Source organism: Salmo salar, chromosome 27 (assembly GCF_965601325.2).
Source record: "Salmo salar chromosome 27, fSalSal1, whole genome shotgun sequence".
NCBI lineage: Eukaryota > Metazoa > Chordata > Actinopteri > Salmoniformes > Salmonidae > Salmo > Salmo salar.
Window position 1 is genome coordinate 7,427,990 of NC_138317.1, and position 24,676 is coordinate 7,452,665.

General features: G+C 42.4%; 1 protein-coding gene across 1 annotated transcript; it reads right to left on the reverse strand.

Moving 5' to 3' along the window:
• Positions 1 to 11,268: 11,268 nt before the first annotated feature.
• LOC106588520 (sialidase-1) lies at positions 11,269 to 22,956 on the reverse strand. Its single transcript, XM_045709235.2, has 6 exons — positions 22,645 to 22,956; positions 20,701 to 20,890; positions 17,440 to 17,702; positions 14,574 to 14,756; positions 13,950 to 14,169; positions 11,269 to 13,773 (listed from the first exon to the last, which is right to left on the reverse strand). The coding sequence occupies exons 1-6, from the start codon at positions 22,738 to 22,740 to the stop codon at positions 13,553 to 13,555; spliced, it is 1,173 nt and encodes a 390-aa protein (XP_045565191.1). The 5' UTR covers positions 22,741 to 22,956; the 3' UTR covers positions 11,269 to 13,552.
• Between the last annotated feature and the right edge of the window lie 1,720 nt (positions 22,957 to 24,676).

Consider the following 24,676-nt stretch of genomic DNA (forward strand, 5'->3'; position numbering starts at 1 on the left):
GACACCTCCTACCTGTAGTGCGTTTTGTTTTTGCTACCTTTTTCAATCTTTCAACCTCTCTTCTTCAGACCTTAGTGAGTGAATGACATACATTCAATATGAAAATATATTCAGGTCAGTCTCGCTACAGTGAAACAGGTGATTTTAAGGATGCAAATTAAACGTTTTTATAATGTTCAAGACTTATGGCATGGGAAAATTATGCAAGAGAACTAGGCACCACCATCGCCTAATTTCCTGCATGTTTTCCTTTGAAAAAGAAAATCACACAATCAGATGGGTATTCCAAAAAACATTATATCCACTAGTGATGAGAATTTCATACATACCTCAGTGAAATCACACTGTGCTTCCATTGCAATGTACAGAGCTTACTGTAAGTTAAGTTTGATAGTTATGATAACAACAATAATGATAATAGTAAATAATAATAACACCATCTCCCCCAGGAATATATTTCAGGATGTGGAAGACATCCAACCCAAGAAGTCACAGCATGTCACATCAGCATCCAGCTCTGCTGGAGTTTGATGTATGAATTGTGTATGTAGTGTAAAGCCTGTAGGAAATATGTCCCAAAAAGTGTCAAGAATAATAAACAAGAAAAAGTATGAGCAATAACAATAGTGTGCTTTGCATGCTGCAAGCACAGAAATAATAATCCTGGAAAGATATTGACCTCATTCTGTCAGTAGAGGATGCCTGGTTATTCTTTAAAAGTGCTTTCCTCATCATCTTAAATACACATGCTCCATTCAAAAAATGTAGAACCAGGAACAGATATAGCTCTTGGTTCACTCCAGACCTGACTGCCCTTGACCAGCACAAAAACATCCTGAGGCATACTGCATTACCATCGAATAGCCCCCACGATATGCAACTTTTCAGGGAAGTTAGGAACCAATATACACAGGCAGTTACGAAAGCAAAGGCTAGCTTTTCAAACAGAAATTTGCATCCTGTAGCACAAACTCCAAAACATTCTGGGACACTGTAAAGTTCATGGAGAATAAGAGCACCTCCTCCCAGCTGGCCACTGCAATGAGGCTAGGAAACACTTTCACCACCAATAAATCTACGATAGGTGAGAATTTCAATAAGCAGTTTTATACGGCTGGCCATGCTTTCCACGTGGCTACCCCTACCCCGATCAACAGCTCTGTACCCCCCCACAGCAACTTGCCCAAGCCACCCCCATTTCTCCTTCACCCAAATCCAGATAGCTGATGTTCTGAAAGAGTGGCAAAATCTGGACCCTTACAAATCAGCTGGGCTAGACAATCTGGACCCTCTCTTTCTAAAAGGATCCGCCGCAATTGTTGCAACCCCTATTACTAGCCTGTTCAACCTCTCTTTTGTATCGTCTGAGATCCCCAAAGATTGGAAAGCTGCCGCGGTCATCCCCCTCTTCAAAGGGGGAGACACTCTAGACCCAAACTGTTACAGACCTATCCTGCCTTTCTAAGGTATTCGAAAGCTAAGTTAACAAACAGATCACCGACCATTTTGAACCCCACCGTACCTTCTCCGCTACGCAATGCTCAAGGTCCTAAATGATATCATAACCGCCATGGACAAAAGACAATACTGTGCAGCCGTATTCATCGACGTGGCCAAGGCTTTCGACTCTGTCAATCACTGCATTCTTATCAGCAGACTCAACAGCCTTGGTTTCTCAAATGACTGCCTCGCCTGGTTCACCAACTACTTCTCAGACAGAGTTCAGTGTGTCAAATCGGAGGGCCTGTTGTCCGGACCTCTGGTAGTCTCTATGGGGGTGCCTCAGGGTTCAATTCTCAGGTCGACTCTTTTCTCTGTATACATCAATGATGTAACTCTTGCTGCTGGTGATTCTCTGATCCACCTCTATGCAGACGACACCATTCTGTATACTTCTGGCCCTTTTTTGGACACTGTGTAAACTAACCTCCAGACGAGCTTCAATGCATACAACTCTCCTTCCGTGGCATCCAACTGCTCTTAAATGCAAGTAAAACTAAATTCATGCTCTTCAACCAATCGCTGCCCGCAGCTGCCCGCCTGACTAGCGTCACTACTCTGGACGGTTCTGACTTAGAATATGTGGATAACTACAAGTACCTAGGTGTCTGGTTAGACTGTAAACACTCCTTCCAGACTCATATTAAGCATCTCCAATCCAAAATTAAATCTAAAATCTGCCTCCTATTTTGCAACTGTCACGTCTTTCGTAGGTGGACGACTCTCTTGGTTCCGGACTGTAGGACGACTCTCTTGGTTCCGGACTGTAGGACGACTCTCTTGGTTCCGGACTGTATGACGACTCTCTTGGTTCCGGACAGTGGGCCGTCTCTCCTGGTTCCGGACAGTGGGCCGTCTCTCCAGGTTCCGGACAGTGGGCCGTCTCTCCTGGTTCCGGACACTCTGGACGAGGCACTGTCGCCGGACACTCTGGACGAGGCACTGTCGCCGGACACTCTGGACGAGGCACTGTCGCCGGACACTCTGGACGAGGCACTGTCGCCGGACACTCTGGACGAGGCACTGACGCCGGAAGTTCTGGACGAGGCACTGTCGCCGGAGTTCTGGACGAGGCACTGTCGCCGGAAGTTCTGGACGAGGCACTGTCGTCGGAAGTTCTGGACGAGGCACTGTCGCCGGACGTTCTGGACGAGGCACTGTCGTCGGAAGCTCGGGACTGGGCTGACGCACTGGAATACTGATGCGTGGGGCTGGTAGTGGAGGTACCAGACTGGGGACACGCACCTCAGGGCTAGTGCGGGGAGCAGGAACAGGACGTACTGGACTGGGCTGATGCACTGGAAGCCTAGTGCGTGGGGCTGGTACTGGAGGTATCAGACTAGGGACACGCACCCCAAGGCTAGTGCGAGGAGCGGGAACAGGACGGACTGGGCTGACGCACTGGAAGCCTAGTGCGTGGTGCTGGTACTGGAGGTATCAGACTGGAGACACGCACTTCAAGGCTAGTGCGAGGAGCAGGAACAGGACATACTGGATTGGGCTGATGCACTGGAAGCCTGGTGCGTGGTGCTGGCTTGGGATGTGCCAGACTGGAGACACGCACCTCACGGCTAGTGCGAGGAGCGGGAACAGGATACACTGGACCGTGAAGACGCACTGGCGGTCTCGAGCGTAGCACTGGCTCCACCCTTACTGGCTGGATGCCCGCTTCCCCCTGGCAAATGCGGGGCGCTGGCACCGCGCACACCGGCCTGAAAATACTTGGCCTCGCAACAGTACGCATTACCCCGAAGCACGGGACCTGTCCAATCATAGGTTGCCTCAAAAAAAGCACAGGGATTTGGCTTGGGGCTTAATCCTCGCCCAGCCAAACTACCCGTGTGCCCCCCCAAATTTTTGTATTGGGGCTGCCTCTCAGGTTTGAACGCCAACCGTGTATCCCTGTAACATTCCCGGTCCTCTTTCACCTTCCTCCATGGGCCCACTCCGGCTTTAATCTCCTCCCAGGTCCACGACTCCCGATAGTCCACCTGTTGCTCCTTCCTCCGCTGCTTGGTCCGTGGTTGGTGGGAGATTCTGTCACGTCTTTCGTAGGTGTTGGACCAAGGCGCAGCGGGTTGAGTGCTCATATTTAGTTTTATTGAACACTACACAAAACAAGAAAAAAAACGAACGACAGCTAGACAGTTTGCAGGCAAACCACAGCAGTGCAAAAACAATCTCCCACAAACCCCAAAACAAACATACTCCTAATTATAGGACCTTCAATCAGAGGCAACGATAGACAGCTGCCTCCAACTGAAGGCCCCAACACCAATTAGCAAAACATAGAAATACAAACGACTAGACAGAACATAGAAATAAACTAACATAGAACAATAACCAAAAACCCCGGAATACATAAATCTAACACCCCTCCACATATACAACCACCCCGAACCATATAAAACAAATACCCCCTGCCACGTCCTGACCAAACACAAATAACCCCTTTACTGGTCAGGACGTGACAGCAACAAAGCATCCTTCACTCATGCTGCCAAACATATCCTCGTAAAACTGACTATCCTACCGATCCTTGACTTCGGCGATGTCCTTTACAAAATAGCCTCCAACACTCTACTCAGCGAATTGGATGCAGTCTATCACAGTGCCATCAAAGCCCCATATACTACCCCCCACTGCAACCTGTATGCTCTCATTGGCTGGCCCTCGCTTCATATTCGTCGTCAAACCCACTGTCTCCAGGTCATCTACAAGTCTTTGCTAGGTAAAGCACTGCCTTATCTCAGCTCACTGGTCACCATAGCAGCACCCACCCGTAGCATGCGCTCCAGCAGGTATATTTCACTGGTCACTCCCACAGCCAACCCCTACTTTGACCGCCTTTCCTTACAGTTTTCTGCTGCCAATGACTGGAACGAACTGCAAAAAAATCACTGAAGCTGGAGACTCATATCTCCCTCACTAACTTTAAGCATCAGTTATCAAAGCAGCTTACATATCATTGCACCTGTACATAGCCCATCTGTAAATTGCCCATCCAACTACCTCATCCCCATATTGCTATTTATTTATATATATTTTTTGCTCCTTTGCACCCCAGTATCTCTACTTCCACATTCATCTTCTGCACATCTATCACTCCTGCGTTTATTTGCTAAATTGTAATTATTTCGCCACTACGGCCTATTAATTGCCTTAACTCCCTAATCTTACTTAATTTGCACACACTGTATATAGACTTTTCTATTGTGTTTTTCACTGTGCGTTTGCTTATTCCATGTATAACTCTGTGTTGTTGTTTGTGTCGCACTGCTTTGCTTTATTTACATTTACATTTAAGTCATTTAGCAGACGCTCTTATCCAGAGCGACTTACAAAATGGTGCATTCACCTTATGATATCCATCTTGGCCAGGTCGCAGTTGTAAATGAGAACTTGTTCTCAACTGGCTTACCTGGTTAAATAAAGGTTAAATAAAAAAAATTGACTAATATAATATACTGAATAGCTAGCATCTTACCATCAAAACAAACACCTCAAAGTTGTTTGAGGTTTTGCTTTGGTAGGCCCTGTGGTGTTAATAAGGTAAATTCTTCAATAAAGGAATGACAATCAAATGGTACAGTTCAGTGGAATAATTTAAAGGAATATCTAACCTGAACATCATCCACACCAAAAGTCCTCCAGGTCCAGGGGACAAGATCCGAGCAATGTTTCTGTGAAGAGTGTATGTGAAAGTAAAGAAAAAGTAAAATTCAACAGCTTTTTATACTCCAGCATGCATAACAGTTTTGAACACAGTTGGAACTGAATTAGCCCAAGTATTTTTCACAAAATGTATGGGTATCGCTGGACCAGAAAATGTATTTTTGACTGCAAACACACAATTTTTCACATCAATGCACTCACATGCCAAAACTCTTTCCTTCGACACTGTTTCAAAGCAATGTGTATGCTTTCTTTGTAAATGTGTTTTGAAGTTTTTCTTATTTAACTTCAGTTTACAGCGTGGACAAGTTACAATTACTTTTCTTGACTTGCCATGTATGTTGGGACCAGGTGATTTCATTATTGTATATACTATGTGTAGGCTGTGTAGACTCTCTGTGTGTAACTAAGGAAATGGCATCAACGATACACATTTAGAGCCAGCCAAACACAAGGCATACATTGAAGAAACACAGAAAATCAACGATCAAATCGATTACATACTTGTACATGTAAACCTAGGGTAGTAGGCAAATTTGTCCAAATAAGATTCCCTCATTGTGAGCAATTAGCTAGCTCACGTGCAAATGGGTGCTAATTGACGCTATGCTAACATCGGTTCGGTAGTTGGTCATATAAAAATATACCACTGTACTGGTATAACATGAATATTATAAACCATGGAAGTAAGTGAGACTGTCATTATGCATAATATACTTTGGCTTGTATTTTTATTCATGTAGGTTAGGTTAATTAAGATTCGCTTTCGCTGACATTGAGACCTTCGACGTTTACCTCAACTTGAAGGAGATGGGAAGGGTTCAGGTTAAATGCGTTTGACTCCGCCCACATTGAACCTGGCCCGACGTTTGACTCCGCCCACATTGAGCCCGGCCCTGAACTGCACACTGCAGTCAGGGGCTTCTCGCCGAACCTGCTGCTGGCAAACGCCCTTCACTCATCAACCCTGGACTTGTCTCATCATCATTATACACACCTGGTTCCAATCCCCACTCTATCACTGTATATATACTCCCTCTGTCATTTGTCTTTGTCGGTCATTGCTTGTTTTCCTGAAAGTAATCTCTCCTACTATTTCCTGAGTGCTTTATTATGTTGCACTTCGGGTTTAGTCCCGCTGTTCCTGTATTTGTATTTACATAAATTGTATTATTTGTTTCCATTGTTTTATGGGTATCCAATACTTGCACTAATCGTTTCCCCCACATTTTTCCTAAGTGCAGATGGACTTCATGAGACCAATCTCATTATGATGGTGGCACACTGAATGCTGTGGAGATCATCTTTGTCCTCTTGCTTTTAGCAGGTACATTTATGCTACCAGATTTGATCCTGTTTAATTTCAAACACTGTGTTTTAATTGAAAAGTTGAGAAAGGTTCAAATGAACATCACAATAACCGGATTAAAAGAGCATGTAGTACATGAAGTAGTAGTGCGAGTGGTGAGGCTGGCATAATTGGTCATGTAAATGTTATGGAAAATGTTAACAATCAAATAAAATATCCTACTTTACACCAGACCAAATTGTATAATATTAAGTATAATAATTATACATGTTGCTATAATTATTATTAATGTTACAATATGAATTTATATGAATTAACATGAATTAGTAATTACAGTATATTATTATGACATACAAAATGAGTTACCCTCTGTGTCCTCTCTCTGTAGCTCATCTCTCACCAATACTCTGTCACATTGCTGTTGCGGTCTTTGACAGCAACAACAGAACGTGGTCTTCAGCTCAGCATTACTGCAGGAAGAAATACACTGACTTAGCCTTCACTGAGAATCCTTCGGATATTGATGCGTCTCTTATGGGGAACTCCAGTTTCTCTGGTCCTGTCTGGTTTGGGTTGAGGCGTAACGTTAGCTGTGGTGAAAACTGGCAATGGTCAAATGGGGAGAAGTTCCATTTGAAAAGTGTCCAGTTCTTGTCCAGTTTGAAAAGTGGACATAAGGGGAGTTCGAGAACATAGATAAGCAGGGATACTGGACAAGGGCTTCCTGCTCAGAAAAAATGTGTTTATCTGACAAAGTTAGTAACTTTATCCACTCTTACATTGTCCACTCCCTTACATTGTTTCATGCTTCTTTAAACGTCAGTTATAACACAAATCATGTTGTAAAATTGCTATACAGGAAGTCAAAAGTTATGCATTTAATAAAAGGGTAATATCAGACAATATACACATATTCGTGAGATGTAAAGGTGTGTATTCAGTGTTGGAGGAGATAATGTTTGCCTGAACCCTTGTCTATGTGTAAACTTTTATGTCACAGGTAGCTTTGATTTACCCAATCGGTCATTGGGGGATACTTTGTCTACTTGGTCTGAAGCCCAAAGTCATTGTAGGGCTAAATATTCCAATCTGGTGGAGATTGAAAGCTTTGCAGAACTCAAATCACTAAAATGTACAAGGAAAGGGCGATCTGTTTGGATTGAACACTTCCGTGACACCTGGGAATGGGCTGATGGGAAACCTTGGGATTCCGGTATTGGAATGATCTGGAGCTGAAGTTTATCTGAATAGATCGCATTACCCTGAAAAGAGATGGAATGACAGAAGCTGCATGTCACCAACTTATTTCATTTGTGTTGCTGGTAAATAACTTTTGAAAGTGATCTTTTAAAATGATTACCTACCTTTCATTTCAGGTCATATTTTACAAATATAATGCTTCAGACGCCTCAATTGATAATAGACAGTACCAAAAAGTTGTGCATTTATATAATATACATAATATACAGACAAGTCCAAAATGATTGGTACCCTTTATAAAGATAATAAATAATATTATATATTGTATACAATTTAGCTCAGTATTTTTATTTAATATTTTACATATTTTATTTTGCTCATCTTTATTGAGGGTGTCAATCATTTTGGACCTGACAGTAACCATGTGTTACGTGAATACTACAGTATCATAGACCACTGCCCCAAAAAATCTTATTTCTGTTTTTCAGCAGATGGCTGTTACAATCTCAGTAGTATTACAAAGACATGGAACGAAGCCAAAGACTTATGCACTTTAGTCACTATAAACAACAGATCTCACATGGATGACATTTACAACAAGGTAAAAGGCTCTAGTAAGGAATCAGCTTGGATTGGCTTGAGGAATGGGACTCAGGGTAAGAGTGAAGCGCGCTCAAGGAAATGGACAGGTGGGCCTGTGTGTGTCAGCATGGACCGCAATGGAACATGGGAAGAGAGAGACTGTGGGGACAATCGAATCTTCATATGTTATAACAAAGGTAACAAACGCTGAGATAATTCCATTTGTACTGTATGTGTTTGTAATTTGGTGAAACATTTAAGTGAATCCTCCTGAGAGAGGGGGAGGGGGGACAAAAAGGAATGGAAAAGTTTATATTTTTGTAACAGTGTTGCTTCCATCCAGTGCAGTCTATAGATTTTAACCTTCAAATATAAACAACAGCCATTGCAGATCTCCACAACCTTTCATTGGTTGAAGCGAAGAAGAACTGGACAGAGGCTTTGAAGCACTGTTATCTCAGCCACAAAGACCTAGCCAGCGTGATGAGTGATGCATACAATGACAAGATACTGGAGAAGCTGAGTCCCGCTGTATTCACCAGTGAAGTTGCAGTGTGGATCGGCCTTCACCATCAACCATGGAGACGGTCAAATCTCCAGCCACTGTTCTCCAACCTGACTCGAGAGCTACTGACCACTGAAAGTGAGTTACTGAACAAAATGGGGCAGTCGATTCAACAAGGGTGTCATTCCGGTTCACCCTTGATTGTTTTATTCAATGCCTCAATAATGAACTAATATGATTCATGTGATGTGAATTATATTTTTCTTTCCTTTTTTAAATGTATAGCAAAGGAGGACTGTGTTGAAGCTGAATTGAGTAATGGTCAACTGCTGCTGCCCTTGAAATGGACCCCAGTTGACTGAAAAGTCAAGAAACCATTCCACTGCTATTTTGGTATGTAAACAACTTCCCTATTCATGGAAATTATACCAAAACCCCCTCCACCATTGCTCGAACCTTGCTAGCTAACTTGCTAGATGAAAACCATCAGTTGTTAACAATGTTCCTGGCTTTTTCTGTAGTTTCTTCTCATCTCTGCTTTCTCAATTCTCTCATCACCCCTTCTCCCATGCTCCCTTGTCCCCTACTTCTCCTCTCCAGTCACTCGGAAACTGACTCTGGTTCTGAAGCAGATGACATGGACTAATGCACTAAAGCACTGTGTCACTATTGGGCATCCACACTCTCACCTGGCCTCCTTTCACTCTGACGCTGAGGCCTTCTATGCCATGGAGAAAGTCCAGAACAGCTCCTCGGACTGGGTGTGGGTCGGGCTGAGGCAGAGCCAGCTGTGGGGGTTCTGGCTGTGAGGAAATGAAGAGGCACTGGACTACCAGAACTGGAGAAAAAGTGAGTGGAGGAGAGAGGTTGAGAGAGAGAGATGAAAGTAGAAAGTAATACAGGTGACGTGTATTCATTTGTGCTTGTTAGGTAAACACACTAGTATTGCAAAAAATCTGTGGTGGAAAAAGTACCCATTTGTCATACTTGAGTAAAAGTAAAGATACCTTAATAGAAAATGACTCAAGTAAAAGTCACCCAGTAAAATACTAAGTCTAAAAGTATTTGGTTTTAAATATACTTAAGTATCAAAAGTACATTTTAATTGCTAAAATATACTTAAGTATCAAAAGTACAAGTAAAAGTATAATCATTTCAAATTCCTTATATTAAGCAAACCAGATGACATCATTTAATTTTTTATTTTATTTATGGGTGCCAGGGAAACACTCCAACACTCATTGCAAATGAAGCATGTGTGTTTAGTGAGTCTGCCAGATCAGAGGCAGTAGGGATGACCAGGGATGTTCTAATAAGTGCGTGAATTGGACCATTTCCCTGTCCTGCTAAGTATTCAAAATGTAAGGAGTACTTTTGGGTGTCAGGGAAAATGTATGGATGTTGTGAAGTAAAAGTTGTAAAAAAAAAGAAATAGTAAAGATACCCCCCAAAAAACTACTTAAGTAGTACTTTCAAGTATTTTTACTTAAGTACTTTACACCACTGCAAAAAATAGCTCTGTAATTCACCACATTCTTAAGTCTGAGATTGCCATTATTGAAGTCGTTTATGGTGACAAGGGGCATAAGTGGCGTTGTACAAAACAAAGTCAGCAGTGATTGGATTGTCTCTAACAAATCAGTGTCAAAGCCAATGACACATTTTCTAACTGCCGCTTTACCCAAGTGTGTTCTGGCTCTGGCCCAACCCATTATTTTCTGGACCAATCAGACAGCCCCGAATGGGTTCGCATTCGGTGAAGGGTCGGGGAGGTACTCAGAGCCAGACTCATTGGGGAGAAGAAACTAACATAAGTGGGCGTAGCGTTTGGCCGTAGCAAGGAGCCTGGGTAGCCAGGCAAGGTCTATGCACTATATATGAATGTAGTTTGATGTGGGTTACTTTAGGCCAGTGTGATATGACAGACATTAGACACACAACTAAGTACTACTACAACTCTATCTTTGTGTACAGGTTCAGCTCCCGAGCCTCCTCTATCTCACATCTGTGAAGCCATGAACAAGAGAACAGGGAAATGGGCCGACAATAACTGTGCGGAAAAACTAAACTTCCTCTGCTATACAGGTACTGTACGGTGACCTACTGTGTTCCAATAATCCCTCAGGCAAAATGTTTTGCATGTATGCTAAATTAATTTTCTTCCCATTTCATTAGACTCCCACACTTAACCATCATCTTCTACTAAGGCTATATGAATGCATGTGTAATTTACAGTGTGTTTTACTGTTTCTTTAAGGTCTGATTTGTGGTAAATGATTGATGCAATCATGGTAGTGTCAGGGTCAGGTAGTGCCGCCCAGGACTACATACTGGAGGGAGCGGTTCACATCCCCATTCTTCCACCCACTTTCTGTGCTATATCCTTCTCATCTCCCCATCTGTCGATTCAACGTCAGAAAATACAATGCAATCAAGGTGACAATAATTTCCCGTTCAGTGTGGTTAATTTTCAAAGAACTTGTTTCATGTCTATGAATGCATTTGAAGCACTGCCAATTTTATTTAGCATCTTCAATAATTTGAATTTTGTTCCTTCCCCATTATAATTTGGCTTTAATGCCGAACACATAATACAATTTAGAAGACACACTTTGTGATTGTACTATAAGATTCTGGCAACATTGTCATAAAGAAAAATATTTGTTAGATTACTTCTATGAGTGTGACAAACAAAATAGCTGTTACAAGGATATTTGCATTATTCTCTTTTCTAACGTTCTCTTACAGCTACATCTGACATTTTGTCTTACAGTGTACAGATTTCTTTGTTCCAAAAGCTCCATTTGAAGCTAGTGTTCACCCACACAGCATTAAACAGGTCTTGGCTAACCACAAAAAATATTTCACATTTATACTTTTCAGGGAAGTACAGAATACTTTACATTATATACAGACCCAGGGGATATCACAAAACATTACAAGAGGCTTGGAACGATTTTAACAGTACGCTTCCACACACACTGTGGTTCAATTGCTGTTTTTAAAGAAGCTAAGTTCTGATCTTTTCCCACTAATTGTACAGTATCTAAAAGTACATGCATAATATTATATTAGTACTCAGACACACATCACACTCACACCTCCTTAACACTACCAGAAAAACATACCTGAAACATTAAAACCACATCAACATAGGAAGCCCTTCTATTAAATGTACACACTTTCAGGAAAGGGAGGATAATAAAAGGTTGTTAGATAATTAGCAGAATATATGCTTAATCTAATACAAAATCAAGTGCACTCACATTGACCATAACATTGGCAATTCAACTAGACACGTGTTCACATGCAGCCGGATTCCTCAATACAAGGCAACGGTTTCTAATCAAAATAATTTTCAAATAAATGACCAATCAAACCCTTATGTGCAATTAACCAGATGCAGTGTCTTACCACTAAACAAGGAATCTATTTCATATCAGTATGTCAGCTTCACAGATAGGTTCGGCATGGTGAGCTGAGGGAAACAACTACATCTGCTGTGGAGTGCGCTAGCTAGATGAGACTGATCAAATCTGCTACAGAAACACTGAGTCGAAGAATTTGTGACACAATCACAGTTGATAATTAAACTTTCAACTGATAGCACAAAATGGGTGAATGAAATTACAGATCCCTGGCGCCATGCCTCGTAAAAACATCAAGTTGATGGTATTCAAACTATGCGTATCCTATTCATCTGAGATATTGTAGTGGACACAAGTCAATCATTTTACAGTCCATTCACTCACATTAAACAGTCTCATCATACAAACATCTCTCACGTCAAAAGTTGGCAAGAACCCCACCCTTCAAAAAAGGAAAACTTAAACATGCCTTGACATTCTGAAAGTGCAACCATTCTGTTATGGACTGGGAGGCAGAGGGCTGGGAGCTACATTTACTAGGCATTAAAATGTCTCTCTAAATCTGTATTTTTACCTTTTTTTTGCCATATGGAAACATCACAGTTGCAATTCTTTCCCAATATTTTTATGGCTTGGTGACACAACCCTCTAAATATTTTCCTTCCACCCATCTCTTTTATTTTGTGATGTGGGGGGGGGTCTCAGCTATAGGAGCCTCAACAGAAAGGAAGCGTAGCTACACCAACATCCCACCAATCATTACAGACTATCATAGCTTCAGTAAAGGACAGGACACCTGTGCTTGGGCCATACTAATAACATGTATATTAGGCACCAAATGGAGGAAAACAGACTAAAACAGGGAGGGACAAGCTGAACTTTCCATTTCCTGTCGCAGAATGTTTTGCTACATTTTGCTGCGGTGTGCTCTAATGAATACAACCCTGATGTATTTAAAAGCCCCCCTTAGGATAAAGTGGCATACAACTGTCATTATTGGTACAATAAAACAGGAGTAGTTTGTATGTCTCCCTCCACCTATCAAAACAAAGTGGTGCTGCAAAGTCCCATGAATCCTCCGTCCTGAGAGTATCTTCAGCATCCTCTTCCCTTTCCCTCCCCAGCTGGAGGTAGAACCTGCTCCTAACCACAGATCTTGGATAAAAATCCCCACTTTTAAAGAGGATAAAAATATCTGGGCCTGTATTCAAAATGTGTCTGAGTAAAAGTGCTGATTTAGGATCAGGTCCCCATCTATATAATCTAATTCATTATGATCTAAAAAGGCAAAACTGATGCAGTTCAGCACTCTGAGACACTTTGAGAACACGGATCCTGACCCTGGACCAGTGGTTAGAGGCAGACTCTACCTAGTCGTCACCCCCCCCCCCCCCCCCCCCCAGCCTTATTCTACTACCATCCACCGTAGAGGTGGATCTTGGCGAAGGAGATGGTCTCATCGTAGTCTTTGTGGCCTTTCTCGTAGATGACAAAGATGAACTTCCTGTCCTCAGCGTTGCTGCTCGGAAGTGACGTCATGCAGGAGTAGCCGCTTGGGCCCGCCCAGATCTGGACAGCGTTCTTCTCCCACGACGTGCCATTGGTTAGAGACCAGCGCAGGGTTAGATTGATCCCTGGCAGAAGGAGAGAAAGAAAGCGAGAGGGACAGAAAGGTTGAGGGTAGAAGTTAAGATAAAAAAAAAGGTTTTAAGAATTATATATTTTTTTAAATAGCTCACCACTAACCCCCTGTCCAACCCACTCTGTCCACCAGAGGGCCCCATCCCCACCCCTTTCCCATAGTCCTTACTGTGGGTACTGTCAGCTGGGTTGGTGAAGTACATCACGCCCTCCTTCTGCAGCGCCCCTGCTGCTACCGTTGGGTCTATCAGGATGGAGTCAAACACCAGCTGCTCCACAGGTAGAGTCTCGCACCCGTCCAGGCTGCGCACCACCATGCGGCAGTGGCAGTGGTAGTTGTTCTGGTTGCGCACGTTGATGACGATGCTACCGTCCTCCATCTCTACAGGCTACAGAGGGGAGAAAGAGGCAGAGAGGAGTTTGATTGAGGAACTGAGGTCAGCCTGATTATTGGCTTTTAACAGATAAAGCCAATAGGTGTTTCTCAAGCACTTCTCATCAAGGGATACTAATAGTTGTTAGTCAAATGAATCAATTTAAGTGGTCCTACAAGGATTAGCTACTGTATCTTTCCAATCTCTGATACAAAAAAAAGTAGAGGAACTGCATTGTAATCAGTATACATCACTATTGAACAAAACCAGAACAAAAGCGTCGGACTATAAAACTATTACCAGACTAGTAAAACTACAGACTAGTAAAACTCAAGGGTTGCCTAATAACTATATGGGTATTGTACTGTGTGGCATCGTTTCCAGTCCTTCCTACCTATTCTCTCCCTGGATAGCTTTACCTGGCACTCGTCTGGGTTGAAGTCCAGGGCTTGTTTGGGCTGGTTATAGGGGATGCTCTTCAGCGCGGCGCCATTCTTCCAGCTTCGCCCGTGGTCGTCACTCAGAATGCAGAAGACCCCGTCACCCTCCAGTGTGCCATGTCCACACACCACCAGACGCCCCTTGGCAGGAGGGTAGTGCTTCTGCGAGGGGACATGGAGAGACAGTCAAAAATAGTGTACTCTATCAAAGCACAACAGTTCAATCGAAACAACTGACCTCAGTGCATTGACCCTAAGATTTATTACTAAGGTTTATTACACACAATATAAGGGTTAGGGATGATAGAAATTGGGCTCATAAAAGGAACGAACATTTAGAATGACTAGCTAAATACTGCTGTGTCCAAATACACAGGCAGGTTAACAACACTAAGAACTGCAGAGGTATTGAAAAAGAGAGCAGCTCATCATGGGAGACATGACTCAAACTTACTGACAACACAAAAGTAGGCTACGTCAGCAATGGTATCACGAGGAAGGAAATATAAGGAGCTCTCTTCTCATATAAGGGTAGAGATGACAAACAAAGCGGGGGGAATTATATGAATTAAATAGTGGAGGTACGCCATTCCGGTAAAACATGAGCTTATCACAATAGTTAAAACATAGATTTTAAGAAAACTGTAGGTTATTTCACCATTTATCATTACCGCATTTCAGTCGCATGAAAAATGAGAAAAGAGACTTAAACTTGTGGAATACAAGTTTTTTTGTTCTGTTTTAAGTTAGTCACATGCACAGTGAAATTAATTTCTTGCAAGCTCTAACCACAACAATCCAGTAATCAATAACAATGTAATACTAAAAATAAAGTACAACGGAAAAAACCCCACAATAAATAAAAGAACATGATAAAGTAACTAAGCATACGATATACAGGTTCAGTACCATATTTACAATGTGCAGGGATACTGTATCAATAGAGGTAGATATGTATAGGGGTAAGGTGACTAGGCATCAGGATATGATGATTGTATGTGGGTGTAGAGTCAGTATAAATGTGCATATTATGTGTGTCTGAGCAAAAATGTATGTTATTGTTGAACCACACTGCATTTTGGAGCATATTGTTTAAATCTTTAAAGACTAAAACCACCCAAGGTGTTCTCTCACCCAAGGGGTCCGTGAAAAGAACATCAAATTGCTCAGTTGTGCACCGGGGCCTCCCACTTTCTATTCTGGTTAGAGACAGTTTGCACTGTCCTGTGAAGGGAGTAGTACACAGCGTTGTACGAGATCTTCAGTTTCTTGGCAATTTCTCACATGGAACAGCCTTCATTTCTCAGAACAAGAATAGTCTACACTGTATTTCTGCACAATTTGCTGTTTTTTAAAAAAATGGACAAATGTGCTTTCCTTTCAAAAACAAGGACATTTCTAATTAACCCGAAACTTTTGAACGGTAGTGTACGTGTGTTGGAGTATCAATGTGCGTAGTGTGTAGGGCCCTGTGAGTGTGCATAGAGACAGTGTAAAGATAAGAATAAAATACAAAGGTCAACTCAGATACTCTGTTTTGCCATTTTGCTAATTCTTTAGTTAGCTATTCAGCAGTCTTATGGCATGGGGATAGAAGCTGTTCTGGAGCCTGTTGGTGTCAGACTTGATGTACCGGTACCGCTTGCCATGCAGAAGCAGAGAAAACAGCTTGGGTGGTTGGAGTCTAAAGATTTAACCAATACGCTCCAAAATGCAGTGTGGTTCAACAATAAACATTTTTCGAAGGCAGAGATTAGTGGCCGAGATCGAGACTTGTGCAGGCCTAATGAATGACATATCACTTACAGAACACCAAAAAGTGTTGTCTCTTTGCCTTATCAAATGGCACTGTATGGATGCCAGAATTATTCAAATTGTTATCGGAGTAGCCTAATGGTTGGAATAGTAACTGAAGTCTGGAAACGGTCTGTAAGCCTATTATAAATTGTTAACTCCTGCACTATTTAGGTGTTCCTCACATTAAAATGATGGTCCAAAATATAATAAACATTTGGTCTAGGGAACAGGAGTGGAAAAATATGCTTAATTGTTTCAGCATCTTGAGAGAATGGGATTGCGCGCTTATGGACCTGTTGTGTAGCCTAAACGTGCAATTTCTTTCAGCGACATAAAAGCTGACAGTATTTCATTTTCAACCACAAAATATGCATCCAAGATGAACTGAAATACTATCAAAATCATGTTGGCTCTTTTTCACAGCTTTTAAATTTCCTTTAAACCGGTTTGATGTCATTTGGAAATCTCCTTGGTCCCTAAATGTCCTCGCTCTGTGAGAGAAGCCGAAACGAAAGAGAAAACTTTACCAATGTCAACTGATGATGCACTGATCTTTCTATCAATTTATGACATTCTGGTGAGCAAGGCTTTATTTAGCATTCTATACGAGCATCAAGTAATGACAAGAGATGCTGCATTTTGAGGCTTAAAAAAAATATGTTTCCAGCACCCCATCATTTAGCCGTCCTTGAGTAACGTGCGGAGGTAATCTTCATGAGCCTTTGAAGTAATTGTTTGACAATCAGATGAAAACAACCAGTTGTCACGTAAAAAAAAAAAAAAAAAAAATTTTTTTTAAAAAGTAGGCACATACATTTTAAAAGTGAAACGACAAATCTTTACTATTAGGCCCATAGAGATCCTATTAAATGAATAGGGATTCTATATGTCATTCGATGATTAGGCCCATAAAAAAGATTTTAAAAAGCACATGCACACACAGGAGGTCCCCGTACTGGCATGAAATTGAATCTACTTTCACCCGATTAGATACATTGAGAGAGGGAGATGAAGAGAAGTATCAAAGCCATGGACGGTGGTGACCCACCTGAACGCCAAAGCCAGGCCCGGGGGCGAAGTTCTTAACCCCTAGCTGGACCGAGAGGTTCCTTGGTGGGCTCCAGCTGAGACCATCATCCATGCTCTCCACCAACATAATACTGGCAGGGTCACACTGGTACTGGTGGAAGCACATAGAGTAGATCAGCAGCACAGAGCCAGTCTCCTCATCTACCACCACGGAACCCAGGTTCAGCCCGTCAGCCAAGTAGCCATCGTCCAATATGAAGGAGGTGGGAGACCACGTGGCACCTAGTGTGGAGGGGAAGTAGAGGATAGAGATCGGAGAGGGGAGGAGGAAACTATCCGTCGTAAGTAAAGTGTTGTAAAATACAGTGCATTCGGAAAGTATTCAGACCACTTCACTTTTTCCACATTTTGTTACGTTACAGGCGTATTCTAAAATGGATGAAATAGTTTGTTTCTCTCATCAAGCCTTGAGTCTTCTTGGGTATGACACAACAAGCTTGACACACCTGTATTTGGGGAGTTTCTCCCATTCTTCTCTGCAGATCCTCTAAAGCTCTGTCAGGTTGGATGGGGAGCGTCGCTGCACATCTATTTTCAGGTCTCTCCAAAGATGTTCGATCGGTTTCAAGTCCGGTCTCTGGCTGGGCCACTCAAGGACTTTCAGAGACTTGTACTGAAGCCACTCCTGCGTTGTCTTGGCTGTGTGCGCTTAGTGTCATTGTCATGTTGGAAGACGAACCTTCACCCCAGCCTGAGAACCTGCTCAGGACTTCATCAAGGAACTCTGTACTTTGCGCCATTCATCTTTCCTGACTAGTCTCCCAGTCCCTGCCGCTGAAAAATATCCCCACAGCGTGATGCTTCACTGTAGGGATGGTGCCAGGTTTCCTCCAGACGTGTCGCTTGGCATTCAGGCCAAAAAGTTCAATCTTGGTTTCATCAGACAAGAGAATCTTGTTTCTCGTGGTCTGAGAGTCCTTTAGATGCCCTTTGGCAATCTCCAAGCGGGCTGTCATGTGCCTTTTACTGGGGAGTGGCTTCCGTCTGGCCACTACGGGAAAGGCCTGATTGGTGGATAGCTGCAGAGAAGGTTGTCCTTCTGGATGGTTCTCCCATCTCCACAGAGGAACTCGGGAGCTCTGTCAGAGTAACCGTCGGGTTCTTGGTCACCTCCCTGACCAAGGCCCTTCTCCCACAATTGCTCAGTTTGGCCAGGCAGCCAGCTCTAAGAAGAGTCTTGGTGGCTCCAAACTTATTCCATTTAAGAATGATGGAAGGCACTGTGTTCTTGGGGACCTTCAATGCTGCAGACATGTTTTGGTACCCTTTACCAGATATGTGCCTCGACAATCCTGTCTCGGAGCTCTATGGACAATTCCTTAGACCTCATGGCTTGGTTTTTGCTCTGACAAGCACTGCCAACTGTGGCACCTTGATTCTGTATCAACTGGCAAAGGGACTGCATTTTGTTTGGACTTCCTACAAGCCTCTCAGACTGGTGTTGAAGCCCCAGTGGAGTAAAAAAATACGTGAATTTCCTGTGTTATACATAATATATTTAAACAATACGAGGTAGGAATAATACTGTGAAATTACGAAAATGATAAGCCCTTTTCATGTAAGAGCTGTTAAAACAAAAAATGTAATAAACCCCCCAAAATGTCAGCCTTTTTTGGTGGGATTGAATTTTAACCTGCCAGGAGTTCCCACATTTGCTGAGCACTTGTTGGCTGCTTTTCCGTCACTCTGTGGTCCAACTCATCCCAAACCATCTCAACTGGGTTGAAGTCAGGTGATTGTGGAGGCCAAGGTCATCTGATGCAGCACTGCATCACTCTCCTTCTTGGTCTGACAAGGTAAAAATCTGTTATTCTGCTCCTGAACAAGGAAGTTAACCCACTGTTACTAGGCAGTCATTGTAAATAAGAATTTGTTCTTAACTGACTTGACTAGTTAAATAAAGGTTTAAAAAAATATATAGAAACACAAGCAATGGACATTTGCCTGGTGGAAATCTGTCCTTTGGGCTGATGAGTGCAAATTTGAGATTTTTGGTTCCAACCGCCGTGTCTGAGACACAGAGTATGTGAACGGATGATCTCCGCATGTGTTGGTTCCCACCATGAATCATGGAGGAGGTGTGATGGTGCTTGGCTGGTGACACTGTCAGTGATTTATTTTGAATCCAAGGCACACTTAACCAGCAGAATCCTGCAGCGATACGCCATCCCATCTGGTTGGCGCTTATTGGGACTATAATTTGTTTTCAACAGGACAATGACCCAACACACCTCCAGGCTGTGTAAGGGCTATTTGACCAAGGAAAGTGATGGAGTGCTGCATCAGATGACCTGGCCTCCACAATCACCTGACCTCAACCCAGTTGAGATGGTTTGGGATGAGTTGGACTGCAGAGTGAAGGAAAAGCAACCAACAAGTGCTCAGCATATGTGGGAACTCCTTCAAGGCTGTTGGAAAAGCATTCCAGGTGAAGCTGGTTGAGAGAACGCCAAGAGTGTGCAAAGCTGTCAAGGCAAAGGGTGGTTACTTTGAATCTAAAATAAAAAATATATTTTGATTTGATTAACACTTTTTTGGTTACTACATGATTCCATATGTGTTATTTCATATAGTAATGACATTAAAACTTATTCTACAATGTAGAAAATAGTAAAAAGAAAGAAAAACCCTTGAATGAGTAGGTGTGTCCAAACGTTTGACTGATATATATATATATACACACACGGTACCAGTCAACAGTTTGGACACACCTACTCATTCAAGGGTTTTTCTATATTTTTACATTGTAGAATAAAATGTAATAAATTTGCCAACTTTGATTAATTATTTCTCAATTTTGCTTTTAGATACAAATGTCAAATATATGTCAACAATCCTTCCTCCAAAGGACTATTCAATGGAATACATTTTGTGAAAACCCGAGTATTTTTTTGTCTGGGTTTCGTGAGGAATCACTTATTACACCAGGGATGGGCAACAGACAGCCTGATCAATTCCTTACTTACTGTTGAGAGTTAGTAGAATACACAAGGTACAATTTCAAAATGCAGTTGTGCATCAGCAGTTTCTCTTGTTATGTGAGTCACTCAATTAACGCATGTCAGCTAAAATGTTTTAAGATTGGTAAATTAGTCTAGCGGCCAGCTATCAAATCATGGCCGAACTACCGACCAAGGGGGACCACCATTGATCATCAGATATCATATTAAAAACTGCAAACATTTGTCCATCTGTCTGCGCACCCTGACAGCCTGCCTACCTCTGTCTGTGGAGCGTCGCATGGCAAGGAACTTGGCCCCCCCATCATTGGCAGACTTCTTGCGGGCCTCAGCGAAGGCCAGCAGACTGCCCTTGGGGGTGAAGGAGAGCAGTGGGACCCGGTAGGTGTTCACCTCCCCCGCCCCGCCACTCACCCACAGCAACTGCTCATCATAAACCAGGGGTTTAATCTGGGAGAAAGAAAGAGAGAACGTCAATTTGGCTCATTGCTTGGTATAAGCAGCCACTTGCCAGGTCAGGCCAGGTAAAACTGAGTGTGCAGAAAGAAAACCTCCGAGTTCCCTCTTGGAAGAAGCTTGGATTTTAGCCAACAAGAACGGCTGAAAGTGACAATTATAAAAAGATAGCATTTGACAGTAACGACATTTAGATGCACACAGTATTCTGGATAGTAGCTCATATCCCACTTAAGGTCTTATTAGGGATAAACTGTTTACATGCACCTTTGATATCCTGTTCACGAATATCCCTGTGTTCATGAATAAACAGAATATTCCTAATTTAAATTAATATGGATTAAATGTAATAGTAACTGAAATATGGACACTGTCTGTAGGTCTTTAACTTCTCACATGCAGTATTGTATAATATTAACAGAATTATGCATTTCTTGCAGTAAAATTATATAACAAATGTTAATTGTCTCAGGAATAGAAGTGGATTAATATAATTTCCTTCTTTCAGCATCTCTTGAGAAAATGAGAATGCCTGTGTTATCTTTGACACTTATGCAAGCAGACAGTTATTTCAACCACATAAAATATGCACCCAAGACGAACTGAAGTATTATCAGAAATGTGTTTCATCGATTTCTCAGCTTTTCATTTGGGGCGGCAGGTAGCCTAGGGCCAGTAACCTAAAGATTGTTGGATTGACTCCCCGAGCTGACAAGGTAAAAAGCTGTCGTTCTGCCCCTGAACAAGGCAGTCACCCCACTGTTCCCCGGTAGGGCATCATTGTAAATAAGAATTTGTTCTTAACGGACTTGCCTAGTGAAATTAAAAAATTGATGATGTGGGCATTTTGATCAGGACCAATGTTGACTATTTTAGAGTTATTGCATTCTCTCCGGTCCCTAAACGAATCAGACAACTTTACAGGTGTTAACTAGATAATTAATGCGTTCATTCTATCGATGGAAGACATTATTCTGGTAAGTACTACTTTATTTAGTCTTCTCTGGCAACAAGTTAAGACAAAAAAGACATTGCATGTATCTAACTATAGTTAATATACAAAATGGCCTATACAACGTCAGAAATGAATTATAAGTTGAATGAGTTGTCTAAATTAGTTGTTAAAGTAGCCAGTGGGCTATACGGTCCAGTAGTTTAGCTAAATCAATTATGGAATTATGGTGGATCGAACTAGCCATCTTTTTAAAGTGATTTTTTGACAATCATAATCACACAACACCCATGATAACACGTGCTATTCTTGTTCACATATGCCACCTATTCAGCAAGTGAACGTATCTGCTATTATATTATACTCTCGGTCCCGTGTGGATCAGTTGGTAGAGCATGGTGTTTACAACGCCAGGGTTGTGGGTTCGATTCCCACGGGGCCCAGTACGGAAGAAAAAAAGAAAAAAAAGAAATGTATGCATTCACTGAAGACAGGACGGATGACTACATTTTGAGGTGCAGGAGGTTAAGGTCTGCTTTGGTCGCTTAGCTTTGCAACGGCCTGTGAGTGCAAACTTACAGCAAGTCTATTGTACTGTTGGTCACAGAGAACAGCTATTGGGGCATAACTTTATTGTACCCAAAATCATTATACTGCTATGCTTTCTTGCAGTGAACAATCTACAACATATGTACATCTTGCAAAACTGTGCAGAATTCTGCAAACTGTAAAATACATTCATAGATAGTGAATCAGTAAGTCAAACCATGACCGAAAAACCGGTCAAGTTTCCTACCTGGCCAAAAGAGGTACATAGACACGGAGATAGCACAACCGAGAAAAGCACTGCGAGTCGGCTTTGTATCCCCATCAAACCAGCCGTTGCAACCATGCTGGTAGGTCTGTTCGGTATTCTCTCGGCTATTTGACAAAGAAATTTGTGATACTGTGGAATCAAGGCAAAAAAACAATTGCTTCACTGTAGAGGCACAGAGTTTCTAAAACCAGAGGCGATGCTTCCGGGAACCTAGATTCTAACCATCATAAGTAGTCGAACATTTTATTGCTCCAACCTCGTGAACAACAACCTTACTCACCTCCTCCTCCTTAACGAAACCCTAAACACCGCGGTCATATGACTGAGGTGGGCGGTCACATGATGAACCCGTCATACACTGAAAATAAATAACAAAACTGGGAAGGCAAAAGTTGCCACCGCCACAAAGTCAAAATTGTGCATATCGTAAAAATTCATGAAAACAAACAATATATGTTTTACCTTAATTTAAGGTTAGCAGTGTGGTTAGGGTTTGGTTTAAAATCTCATTTGAATAGATACATTTTCGAAATAGGCGGGGTTTATGACTTTGTGGGCCTTGCTATGCAGGGTACTTGGGACTGTCTATCCGGGATTCTACCCCATTGACGTTGACATTTTAAATAGGTTAGGTAAGGGTTATTTTAACCACTTGTATAATTTATTTGCATACACTTCGAATAGACATATTGTAGTAGAGTTAAAATGGTTATTCCAGCAAACTTCAGATTATTGGAATAGTACACAACGCAGAGCAGAACAATCAGGTTGAGGGTCAGTGGCCAAAGCCCGCGAACAGGAATGTTCCAAGTTCAGACAGAAGGGGGGAGTCAGATCGCTATGATCGCCAGGAACTTTACTTTTGGTTTCTAATTTTAATTGTTGCGCTTCTGGTGATGCCTGTTGATGTTAGGTGTATTTTGGTACTGTCAACACTGAAAGCACCTAGCAATGTATTGGGGATGTGAGACAGGAAATGTGTTTTACCTTTCTTCATGCTCCTGTGTAGAACAGCTTGTCAGGTGGTGCATTGGAGACTGATGTGTACCTGTCCTGTCTTTTCACAATACTATTGCAGGTATGGTTCTATTGTCTAAGAATTAAGATTATACATTCTTTGTATTAAGGACTGGTTATTATTTTATACTATACATTATGGCTTTATGTATGAGTGTGATTGTGAGAGTCTGAGAAAACACTGAGAGAGAAAGAACAGCTTGTCAGGTGGTGCATTGGAGACTGATGTGTTCCTGTCCTGTCTTTTCACAATACTATTGCAGATCAACATAAAAGCCTAAAAGACAGCCGTGGTGTCGCTCTTCATTTCTTGGTTCTCCTGTGGTGCATAGTAAAGCCGCTACAGATTGGTGCCGTGACCCGGATCAACAGATCAGCTGCAGCAGATCGCCGGGGGACTCCTACACAGAACTGGATCGACATCACACGTTTAGAACATTTGAGGGCAAGGTGAACTTTGGACAATATGTTGCGTACACCTCAGTTGTATGAGATTACAGAACAGGAGAGAGAAGACATCAGGTGTTGGTGATAACAATGTACATGTTACTCCAGTTGGTGTTACTGTGAGAGGTCCACAAGGTATTGCCAGTGGGGTGGGGCGGGGGGCTCAGTTGGCCAGTATGGTGGAACATGGTGCTAGAGCCAGTCCTCTTAGATACCCAGCAGTCGACACTAGAGTGCCAAGTGTTAGTAGTAGCCAACCAGAGCATGTTAGCAGTAGCCAACCAGGCAACGATAACAGTGAAGAGTCCCAGAAGGCCATAGGGGGTGAAAATGAAAACCGAACACAATTGCAAGTCCTAGCAGAGTTAGTCAAACAACTGGGCAGTGAAATAGGAAATCAAGTTGCCGCTAGTCTAGCAGGGGCTGGACCAAGCACTGCCCCTCCCCAACCAATAGTAGAAATACCTGATTGGTCAAAGGTCAACCTAATTCTGAAGTCAGAAGTCAGAGAACCACCCCACTTCCGGGGTGATAGCACAGACCGGTG